Source organism: Sceloporus undulatus, chromosome 6 (genome assembly GCF_019175285.1).
Source record: "Sceloporus undulatus isolate JIND9_A2432 ecotype Alabama chromosome 6, SceUnd_v1.1, whole genome shotgun sequence".
Taxonomy (NCBI): domain Eukaryota; kingdom Metazoa; phylum Chordata; class Lepidosauria; order Squamata; family Phrynosomatidae; genus Sceloporus; species Sceloporus undulatus.
The window spans coordinates 106,690,372-106,701,582 of record NC_056527.1 but is presented as its reverse complement, the minus strand read 5'-3'; the positions used below and the strand labels follow the sequence as shown (position 1 = coordinate 106,701,582).

The 11,211-nt window shown below is 42.8% G+C and overlaps 2 protein-coding genes across 2 annotated transcripts; one reads left to right on the top strand and one right to left on the bottom strand.

Annotated features, from left to right (window-relative positions):
- Nucleotides 1-162: 162 nt before the first annotated feature.
- On the top strand, nt 163-2,824 carry NDUFA3 (NADH:ubiquinone oxidoreductase subunit A3). The gene is made up of 4 exons (XM_042471086.1): nt 163-247; nt 712-786; nt 1,252-1,329; nt 2,621-2,824. Exons 1-4 carry the CDS (start codon nt 232-234, stop codon nt 2,710-2,712), a joined length of 261 nt encoding a protein of 86 aa, XP_042327020.1. The 5' UTR covers nt 163-231; the 3' UTR covers nt 2,713-2,824.
- Nucleotides 2,825-3,785: 961 nt separating this feature from the next.
- On the bottom strand, nt 3,786-10,733 carry TFPT (TCF3 fusion partner). The gene is made up of 6 exons (XM_042477674.1): nt 10,527-10,733; nt 9,081-9,314; nt 7,609-7,679; nt 6,292-6,361; nt 5,512-5,748; nt 3,786-5,164 (listed from the first exon to the last, which is right to left on the bottom strand). Exons 2-6 carry the CDS (start codon nt 9,303-9,305, stop codon nt 5,030-5,032), a joined length of 738 nt encoding a protein of 245 aa, XP_042333608.1. The 5' UTR covers nt 9,306-9,314; nt 10,527-10,733; the 3' UTR covers nt 3,786-5,029.
- Between the last annotated feature and the right edge of the window lie 478 nt (nt 10,734-11,211).

The following is an 11,211-nucleotide window of genomic DNA, read 5'->3' as shown; positions in this document are numbered from 1 at the left end:
TTATTATTATTATTATTATTATTATTATTATTATTATTATTATTATTATTGGAAATTATTATTATATTATTAATATTATTAAAACAAAATCAGTGAAAGATTTGGGCCTTGTACAGATTAAAAAATAACTATTTGCCAACCAACCACCAGGGGGCGCTCGCGTGGCTGCGAGAGGAACCATAAAACTACAGTTCCCAGAATGCGCTGCGTTCCTTTCCTTTGGATTGCAAGATGGCGGCGCTGGGCCGTAAGTGCAGCAGCAGTTTAGACAGTAGTGCTTGTTGCAGGGTCTGTTGAGTCAATGGGGCTTCTCAGTACATAGAGACCCCAGCTTACATAAAGGAGCCCCAAGGCCATGTGTGGGTCCCATTGCCATGGGCTTTTCAGGGTAAAATGCTTGGAGGACAGACAAGGGCATTAAAAGGATGACCTGCTGCTTGCACTCTTTTCCATAGAGAGAGAAGGTGGTGGAATCAAGATGCGTGTACGTGTGGACGGGTGTGTTGTGGCTCTAGTGGGGAAGGAGGCAGGGTGACCAGATGTCTTAGAGGAGGACAAGTTCACCACTTTCTAGAGAAGGCAAAACAAAACCATCAAGCCAATGTGTTTTTCTCCTGGGTGCCTGGCATTCTAGCTTTCACCTTTCCACTGACCATCACTAGAGAACCAAATCAGATAATGTCTGCATGCTTCTTTTTGTCTGTTCCATAGAAATTGGTGCGTTTCTGAAAAATGCATGGGCAAAGGAGCCTGTGATTGTGGTATCTTGCGGCATTGGTATTTTAGGTGAGTTTATGTATTTCCTTGCAACTCAGAAATCCTTATTTTAACAATACCCTCCTTTCTTCCCATTGTGGTTCTAGAGGCAGCATGCAGAGGATTTGCAGGAGTTTTCTGTATTGGGTATTTGCACAAACCAGATCACAACTTTAGCAAAGGTGCTATATTAAGTGTCTTTAAGCCGTTTCTTTGGAACTTCATTTACTGATGTCTGTATTCCCCTTCCTTGGCTGTTGACAACATAGGATTACTTTCCCATTGGGGAATGTGGCTCAGTGGTAGCGCATATTCTTTGCATACTCAAGGTCCTATGATCATTTCTTGGCATCTCCAGGTAAGGTTAGGAAAGACAACTGTCTGAAACTATGGACTTTTCCTGGTGAATGTGAAGAATACTAAGCCAGACAAATCTGATACTTGTCTTGTTAATTCTTTTCTGATTCACATCTGTATTCTCTTTCTCCATTTCAGGTATGACACTACCCTGGATCAGCCCTTACACAAAATACAGTGGCATGGCCAACCGAGCTGTACCATATGTGTATCCAGGTACAATCAAATCCACAGCGCTCATTTGTTTTAGATGTAGTTTCTAAATTTTGGAGGATAACAGAGAAATGACTTCATCTTTAAGCTGGCAAAAGCATTCCTTGGAAGGAATGTGTTTGAAGGTCTGTTGATGAGAAACGAAGTTCTAGATCAGTATAACAAATGAAAAATGCACAGTCTTTTAAAACATCATCACACCTGGAAGGCATATATACAGATGTTATTAGAGTGTGATTTGGAAATTTTGATTTTATAAGTGACTTTAGTTTTTTATATCTCACCCTTCCTTTTTTGAGTTGAAATGGTATATGTGGCTTTCCTCATTCCCACCTTTATCCTCTCAGAACCCTGCCAGTTAGGCCAGGTTGGGTTGTGTGTGAATGGCATTCAGCCGCCCAGTGAAATCATCCTTCTTACTGGAGAGTTAGAACATTGTTACTGTAAGCTATATATCAGAGGAAGGAACTAGCAAACTACTTCTCTTTATTCTTTCCCTAGGTAAACCCTCTGAGGTGATTTGAAAGCATACACAATGTAACATACATTCTTTAAAAAAATGGATCCAGTTTAGTTAAAGTATATCTCTGAATAAAGCAACTTATAAATAGTGGGTGGCCACCTTTTTTGTAGTTGAGGGCTAGCAGCTCTGTTACAAAAAAAAAAATCCCAAAACCAGAATGGTGCAGCCTTTCCATCAATGCTCCTCTGTTGAAGGAAGCATAAAAGGTTTTCCTGTAGTACCTGTGTATATCACATAGCTGTCAATGGCATGCAGCGTTTGTCAGGAAGAAAACTCAACCATGTGGGGTGAGTGAAGGCTTTGCCCTCCAATAATAATTTTGTCCAGCAAATACAAATTTCCTTCAGTCTCCAATTTCTAGCACTGAAGAGAGTGAGGCACTGAAAGTCATTCACACTTAGGACTGCCATATTTGCTTGGTTTGCATTTCTTTGGTCACTTTGCCCTTTTCTTTTGAAGCCTAACCATATTTCTGAACTGTATTTTAAAATTACTGCAATGCTAGAAATGTGGGCATTGAAGGAAAACGTCATTTGGGAGCCCTCAGCCCACATCCATAGCAATCTCGCTGGTTGGCAGTGCTTTCCAAGAGATGTGACATGGGAAAGTTTTCAGATAATTCCATAGGCTCTTTTCACCTTGCGATGACACATTCTGTAGTGTTGCATTTTGGGGGCAGGGGGAATTAATGTCGTTCTCTCCTAGAGGTATTTAACTATACCAATGCATGACCATTTATTTGACTGTCCATCTCTCTCTCTCTCTTTCCAGTTCCAGTTCGAGATGATGGCAACATGCCAGATATTCCCTCTCACCCCTGTGATAAGGAAGGTCCAAGCCTCGAATGGCTGAAGAAGCTCTGAGAATGAAGAGCACAACAAGCTACCACTGAAGGCACTCTGCACGCCACACTGCAATCCACCCTTTCTTGTATATGTACTTTGAGGATGTAATAAATGTGTTGCTAAGTTAAAAGCAGATTTTTCAGCCTTTGTCATAGGTCAGGGATGGAGAATCTTTGCTGCTCCAGCTGTTTTTGGAACAAACCCCAAAAGCCATTGCCAGGATGCCCAGTTTAAGGGATTATTGGAATTACAGTTGAAGAAATCCCGAGTGGCAAAATGTTTCCCAGCTGTAACAAGGAGGCACCCTAGATGGACAGTGGGGGTGTAAATTGCTTGGACACTGCCCATTCCAATCCACTTCACTGTTAAAATTGTTAGGAAACTTAACCAGTTTAGGTACCATGGATTCCTCATTCAAGAGAAGGTGGAAGATTTAGTTCTGTTGAGAGATGTTAACAAATATCCTGCAATTCCAACCATTCTTACCAAAACTCAGATGATGGATCAGTTTGTACTCCTTTGAACTAGTCGGGTTCCTAGATCAGTGGGACAGGGAGTTTGGAAATGGAAGAAAGAGGTTAGAGGCATGCTGAATTTTATGACTGGCAAAGAAGCACAGGTTGGGAACTGCTGCTAGATTGCTGACTAGCCTGCAGTAGACTGGAAAATATTTCTCTCGGTGTCTCAACATTCTTGTAAATTTGGCTGCTGAAAGCAAGAAACTGGGGGAGAAAATTGGTGCAGTTTTATATAAAAAGTAAAATAGGCTCAGTTCTGATATTTAAAAAATTTCCAAAGTGAGCATGCATTGAAAGGCACCTTGTTCCTTAATACTAATATTGTGCCCTTTTTTCTCACATCAAGTTTCCCATTTTTCACTGGGAAACCTCCTAGTGAAAAAAGTAAATCCCCAAAGCCTGAAGATGCCATGTTAATCTGAGAACTTATCCTGGTAACAAGTTAAGCAGAGTGCAGCTCTGTTAAAACATTTGTTCAAAAAGGTGATTTCTGGTACAACTAATTAAGAACAAAGTTACTTTTGGGGGATATAATTCCCAGAATCATCGAGTTAGTATTTATCATTTTCAAGCTCAGATTCAGGAGTAGTAGTACTTTGCAGGATGTGTTTTGTATATTTTATAAATCAAGCTTCAAACTCTATAAAAAGGGACCCAAGAGCATATAGGAAGAAAGAATATGAAATGCTGTTAGTGTATTGCATATACTTTCTTTCTGGATTGGCAGAGGAGGAACAAATTTTCAAACACCAATGACTCTGATAAACTAGCGTAACTGATACACGTTGCAAAGCTTGGCTTTTATTGGTACAGAACTAACTTGTTGAGTGCAAAAGCCATAATTCTAGTCTTCTGAAAGCTGGTGCTCTCCATTCATGGTGAACAGCACATCCCACCACTCCTAGATACATGTGGGCCATTGGTGAGAATCCTCCAGATATTAAAAGTACAAATCTCTGCTGTCAGTCAGCAGAGCCAATAGGGGCCATATGATTCTCACCCCAATGGACATTGAATGCAACTGTCTGTAATAATGTGTTGCTTAGTGCCATTGGTAAGGAGACATCTTAACATCTTGCCTTGTCAGTGAAAACCAGAGGAGATCAGTTCTCCTTTAGCACCTGGTAGAAGACAACATCTCTTGAGAATGTTATCACATGAAACAGCAGTAACCTTTCTATCCACTTCATTGAGCCTGTGGTAGGTTCCCTCCTCTAGTATGGACATCAATTATCACTCACAGGTACTAGTCACAAAAGTACAACAAAAGAGAGGCTGAACGCTTATGACCCTTCATAAGTTGCTCCTATCTCTCTTCAAACTCATCCACTAAGACATTTAAGATACATGAAGGCTAATCTCTGTGTGCCCATTCCCACCTGGTACCTCTCATTAAGATTTTAGACAGGTGAAACAGAATCCATTTGTCTAATACAATACTCTCCAGATGTGTGGGACTACAACTTTCACAATCCTCAACCACGCTGATTGGCAACAGTAGAAGATGTAGTCCCACATATCTAGAAGGTGCCAGGGAAAGCTATTCCAAATACATAGTGGCTTCAGTACTATTAAATACGGACTTCTACATTATTTGATAAATACAATTCATATTGACCTTTGCAATTTCCCTTCAGTGTTGATTCGAGTCAGCTGTTCATTAGATGTGCTAAGCTTCCATGCTCCACATCTTATGTTCCTTGACCTAGTGCTCTTTCCCAGTAGACAAGTTAGTGGTCTGTTCAACACAGTGGGAAGCAACAGATGCAAGTGACATACAGAATCTCTTTTAGAGTTTAGGTGAAGTAGCTACTGGCTCAGTCAAAATCAGAACAGGCCCCAGGACTTGAAAACTTGGGGTAATGGAGTAACTTGTCTCGGGGGCTGGATGGCTGCCAGGTGGAGGTAAGGACATCCTCCTGCTCACACTGGAACTCTTCTTCAGACTTAACCTGAAGCCACAAAAGCAAAACAGTAGTTATAAGCCCTGTCTCAAACAAAAGAGAGCTTCTAGGCATTGTACATCTTTACCCTATAGTCTACAGTTAGAATAAGTCATACTAGTTTTATGTATTTTGATAGGTTTGATATTTAAGGGGGGATTGTTTTTTCTCGCAAAAAATCTAAGATTCTAAATGTACATTAGTTGGCAGACTCTATTCAATTGATATTTCAGTATACATAAACCTGGCTGACTTTTTACCATCATATTCAGGTACCACCTTCATCTTTCCTAGGGCTAGGATCAGATGGCCATTTTAGTTTTAGGAAACTGGAAAGTCTAAATGTTCTAAGGTACCTGTGCAGGAAATTCTTCCACTGGGAGTAATGTTTGGGCTACTCGCCGTATCCTCCCTTCCTTTTCCTCTCGCAAATGGCGCCGCCGCTTCTTGGTGGTTGGGCCCTCACTTGGAGAAAGGGTCTCAGGCTCATGGGCAGGCAAAGGACCCGAGGGGCACTTCGGCATGTCTTTTTCGGGGGGTTCATTCTCCGTGTTGCCGGGGGTTGGAGCATCTGCGCCGTGACCCCCTTCATCCTAGACAAGAGCATGCAGGTTAGCCAGAACAACATTCTAATATCCCTTTCATTGTAAAGTGACATGAGGAGACTTTTCTTTATCCCTCTGGCCTAACTTTCTGTAAGATACTTACCAATGAGTAAGTTTGACCAAACCCTGCATAAGTTAGTGTTTTGCACTAGAACTGATAGCATCCCCCAGTCAGCATGAGGAAAAATATATTTAACATCAAGGGTATATTTAATATACCATTTTAAAGGGGGGGGGGAGAGACCCAAAACACTTGTAATCAGCAAAGGTTCTATTATCTGGAACCTTCTTCTCCACATCCTTCACCATCTCAGTTCTGGTATGACATTTTAGATCTACCAAAAACTTTACACATTCTCAAACCACATTTCCTGCAATCATAGATTCAATCTAGGTGGCCCTTTCTGTCCTCTCAGGCCAAGCTTCTGGCTAATGATCAGGGGCTGATAGGAGTTGACCTCCAAAACAGAATGGCTCCAGGCTGGGGAAGGATGATTTAATCTGTTCAGCCTCCACCCACTTTTTTCTTACCTCCAGCACTATGTCCAGGTGGCCCTGTCTGTAATCATCACCATATGAGTCCAGCACTCTCATGAGAAACCTGAAAGAAGGCATCTGTTAGAAAGATCTCCCAAGGAAGCAACATCCTCACCAACTTTCTCGTATGTGGGCACTCTCATACAGTGTGTAATTAATGGAAGGAATTTCCTGTCACAAGAGGTCACAATAGATTAAGGTAAAGATATTCCCTGTTGACAAGGTTGTCAAGTCATGTTCGACCATAGACAGCAGTGCTCATCTCCGTTACTAAGCTGAAGAGCCAGCGTTGTCAAAGACTACTCTGTGATCATGTGGCCAGCATGTCTGCACAGAACGCTATTTATCTTCCCACTGAAGTGGTACCTGTTTACTTTCATTTGCATGCTTTCGAACTGCTAAATTGGCAGAAGCTGGGACTAGTGATGGGAGCTCACCCCATCACACGGCATCTGGGTCTCGAACTGCCAACCTGCCAATCTTGCAATCAACAGAGTCAGCATCATAAACACTTGAGCCACCGTGTCTCCAATCACAATAGATTAGATTGTTTTAAAATGGGGTTTAACAAATGTGGGAGAAGGCTTTATTAGGCATGTAGTTAATGAAATCCCCATGTTCAGAAACAATATTGCTACTGTATGGCTCCAAGGACCAAACATTAAAAGAGATTGTTCCTTTTATTCTCTTCTTGTGGGCTTCCTGAAGATCTCTTGCCTGGACACAGAATCTTGCCCTAATAGAAATAGCCTTAACTGAGACAGGTACTTCCAGGACTGTTGGACTACAGTCCCTATGGCGGGATACAAACCGCCGCTTTGCGGCGCTCCCCCGCCGGCGCCATTTGCTCTGCGCGGGAGCCGCAGCAGCCAAACCGCGCGACTCCTGCGCGGAGCAAAAAAGCTCCATTTCGGAGCTTCTTTCTGCGGCGCCTCTATGACGTCGCGAGGCGCTGTAGGTGCATTCGCGACGTCATAGGCACCACGACACATCTGGACACTATGCGTCCAGTACGTAAAGATGGCGGCGCCCCTGTGGAAGGGGCGCCGCCATCTTGTACGTATTGTATACGTACTAGGGTTAGGGGGGTGCAGAAGCACCGCCCCTTCCTAACCCTAGTACGTATACAATACGTACTATATGGCGGTGTGTATCCCGCCTATGATTTCCAGCCATCACAGAAGTCTATGATACAGCCAGAAGGCCTCAGGAACACTAAAATTGACTTGGGTTTAATCAAGCTGGTTTATGTTTGCCATGGACAGAATAGGAAGATCTTTAACTCTTTACTCCTAACATGACCAGACTCACCTTCGCTCTTGTTTGAGCCGTAGTGTTATTCTCTGGACCTGATGCAACCGATTTAACATCCTCTCATTCACCTGCAAAAGTAGACTGATGTTACATGGATACACCAGAATGTCTCCTTTCTTTATTATTTTGTTTTCCCCCATTTCCAATCAACTATCCCTCTTCTTCAATGTCACTTAATAGAATATGGTATTTGAGTATTTAATCTAGCACAGTTCACTCCCCTTCTGCCACTCTCAGAGTCTCATCCTACATCTAGAAGTACTGTGGTTGAGTGGACTTAATGCAGGGAGACCCAGACTCCTATCTCCACAAAGCTTCAAAGTATAGTCAGTGCGTTTAGCCTATGTGCTGTCTTTCAGCCTATGAGGCAGGGTTGTTGGGAAGCTTTTTCATGTGGTCACCAAAGAACAGTTCAGTGACACAGCACTTGATTCTGAAGGTTCAGTCCCTGTCAGTGTTCAGTTGGAAAGCCTCCTGTCTGAAATGCTGGAGAACGACTGAAAATCACTGTAAATAATATTGAGCCCGACAGACCAAGTTATGACTTGGCATGGGTGTCTGCATAAGGTCTTCTCATGCTTCTCTCCTCATTCCAATATTTTCTTCCTCTAACTCCTCGCTCGTCAGTCTGTTCCAAAATGGCACAACTCCAAGCCATAGAAGTGATGTGCTGCACACAAGCCTCATGAGAGTTTCCTAACTGCCACCACCTCTACTAGACATGGCTAAGGGAGTGATTTTATGTAGGCAGGAGACGTCACCACAAGAAGTGATCAGCGAGGCTGCCTGGTGGTTTTAAGGGGTCCTGAAAAAAGAAGTTTCATGCAACCCTCACCATGGTCCTAAAGGTAACGGATTTCCCTTTTCTTTCTTGCATGCCAATACTTTGACTGAAGAAGACTCCACTTCCATCCCCCTTTTCCTCACTGCCCCATGCACCCCTTTCCCCCCTTACCCCCCATCTTTTTTTCTCACTGCTAGGTTGACTCCTCAAAAACTACCATCAGAGAAATTAAAAAAGAAAGAAATAAAACCAAACAAAACATGTTTAAACCCAAAATTAAGAATGTAAATTAAACAGCCACAAATATCTATCATTTGTAGATCATTTTTATCCCCAAATGACAATATTGACTGAGGATTCTGAGAGTTCTAATCCAAAAATGTAATTTATTCAAGCTTTGCCTGATGATTTAAAAGGGTTTTACCAGGGGCAGCAGAAGGTCTCAGGTTTAGTCTCTGGACTTTTCACATCAATGATCTAATGTTAACAGGTGCTGGGAAAAACCTTGGAAGGCTGATGAAACTCAAGGCAGACAGTATCGGTTTAAATGAACTGGGGCCTCACTTGGTATAAAGCAGTCTGACATGTTCATATGGCTTAACCAAAAGCAAAGTCCAAGCCAAAGCGACAGCTCATTGCTTCCTGCTGTGCTAGAACTGTCTAGACCCTGCAGTTGAATCTCTACCTGTTCTAACTCCTTGCAGCGGCGTGCAAGTGCCTGGCACTTGCGTCGTGTCATCTCCTGTTGCCGCAGGGCACCTTCTTCCTCCTCCTCTTCTTGTATTCCACCATCTGCAAACTCTACCTCTGTCTCCAGTTCACTTTCCAGAATATTGCCACCAAAAAGAGGAGGCAGTGCCAGCTCAGAACCAGGAGGAACGGAGAATTCTTCAAAGCCAACAGCTGCCATTATGGCTTTCTAGAAGAGAGAAAGTGGCATATGAATTAATGATCATCATCCTTTCTCTCCAACATCTCCCCCATCTGAGCAGATAGAGATGATATAAGGGATCACTCAGATACCCACACACATTCTCATATGCCACCATTTTCTCTACACCATTTGAAAGATTAATGAAGGCTAGGGCTGCCCAATGTATTTTGTTGTCTGAGGCAATGAACAATATGACAGCTCATCAGCCAGCTTCCAAACAGAGAAAACTGGAGGACTAGGTACTTAAACCTACTTAGAGATAGACAATGTCAAGTCAAATGCTTTCTTGGAGGATGCAAAACAGGTGGTAAAATACACACAGCTCTAGCATTTGGTCATAGCTCCCTCCCCTGATCAAGGCAGCTGCCTCACTGTATCTAATGCTGTAGCCAGTGCTAACAAGTACATTCACAATATGGCAGTGACATTGCTCAGGGTACAACCCACTAGTGTAATTTGTAGCGTCACTTACAACTCTAAGTATTCAGACACTCGTATTTAAATATCATACCTCAGTTTGAACATTTCATCCCTAAAATTAAACATTTTCCAAGACGTTAGAATTCAGTGCACAGTTCATTAAAAAAATTATACCAGTAACTTAATGAAATTTAGTCTCTAAGAGGAGGAAAACCATAATGCCATCAAAACCAAAGATCAGTTTCAAGATAGGTGAGATTCCTGCTTCAGGTACAGGTTCAATATAGGCTGCGCCTTTTAAGATTTCCTTTGCTGAAGAGCAGGAACCAGGCTTTGTAATTGGGAATCAGACTCCTTTTTGGAGTTAGGCTGCAATTAAACATCTTCACACTATGGCCCCATACAGACAGGCCAAAATAAGGCTGCTTTGGGTCACTTTGGAGGTATGCTGTTTCAATGATGCATGTGTCCTAAGAGTCCAGAAGCCGCACCAAAGCTGCGCAAGCGCAGCTTTGGCGTGGCTTCTGGACTCTTAGGATGCATGCAGCATTGAAACAGCATACCTCCAAAGCAGCTTCATTTTGGCCTATCTGCAAGGGGCCATATTTGCTGTTAAAGTGGTGTTAACCAGAATGGAAAGTAGACAAAGCTGGTCCTTTTTATACACAAAACAGAGATTTAATAATAAACTGAATTCATGGAAGCTGAATAGAAACCTAATAATTAAGATTTAACACCTATTTTCCCTACAAAGGCTTCCTAAGGCATCCAACCCACCTGACTCTCCTCAGTCCCTTTGGAGAAACCAGGCTCTTTGGGATGAAAGGGGCGCAGATTGATGACGTAGCCAAGGGGGCGCTGACTGATGACGTAACACAGCCTGCGGCAAATGTGTTTTCCCCCCACTACTGAAACTCTTTGATCATAAACTCTAAAGCGAAGGAGAAAGGATGTCGCGTTCTGATGACGACACCAAAATGGGAGGATATTTTTTGTCGCGTCGTATTACGCACAGCCAGTTCGCGGCAAAGGAAGAAATGGCCTCAGAAGGGGGTTTGCGCATGCGCAAGGAAGGGCAGTCACGTGATCAGGTGTTTGGAACCACAGACATAGAAATTTAGAGGTATAACTGGACCGTGTATTGTGGGGATCGCTCCACTTCTGGGTATCTCTATGATGAAATCCTACTTCCTTCGCAGTTGGTCGGAACAGCTGTAAGGCTGGACACACGCAGTGCAGAAATAATCCAGTTTGAGATTCCTTTAACTGCCCTGGCTAGGGAATTCTGGGAAATGTTGTGGAAGCAGAGCTCTCTGTAGAAAAGGCTAAATGTCTCACAAAACTACAATTCCCAAAATTCTGTAGCCATGAGCTGTGGCAGTTAAATTCGTGTCAGATTGGATTGTTTCTGCAGTGTGGATGTAGCCCTAGTTCAGTGGTCCCCAAACTGTGCCCTTTAAGA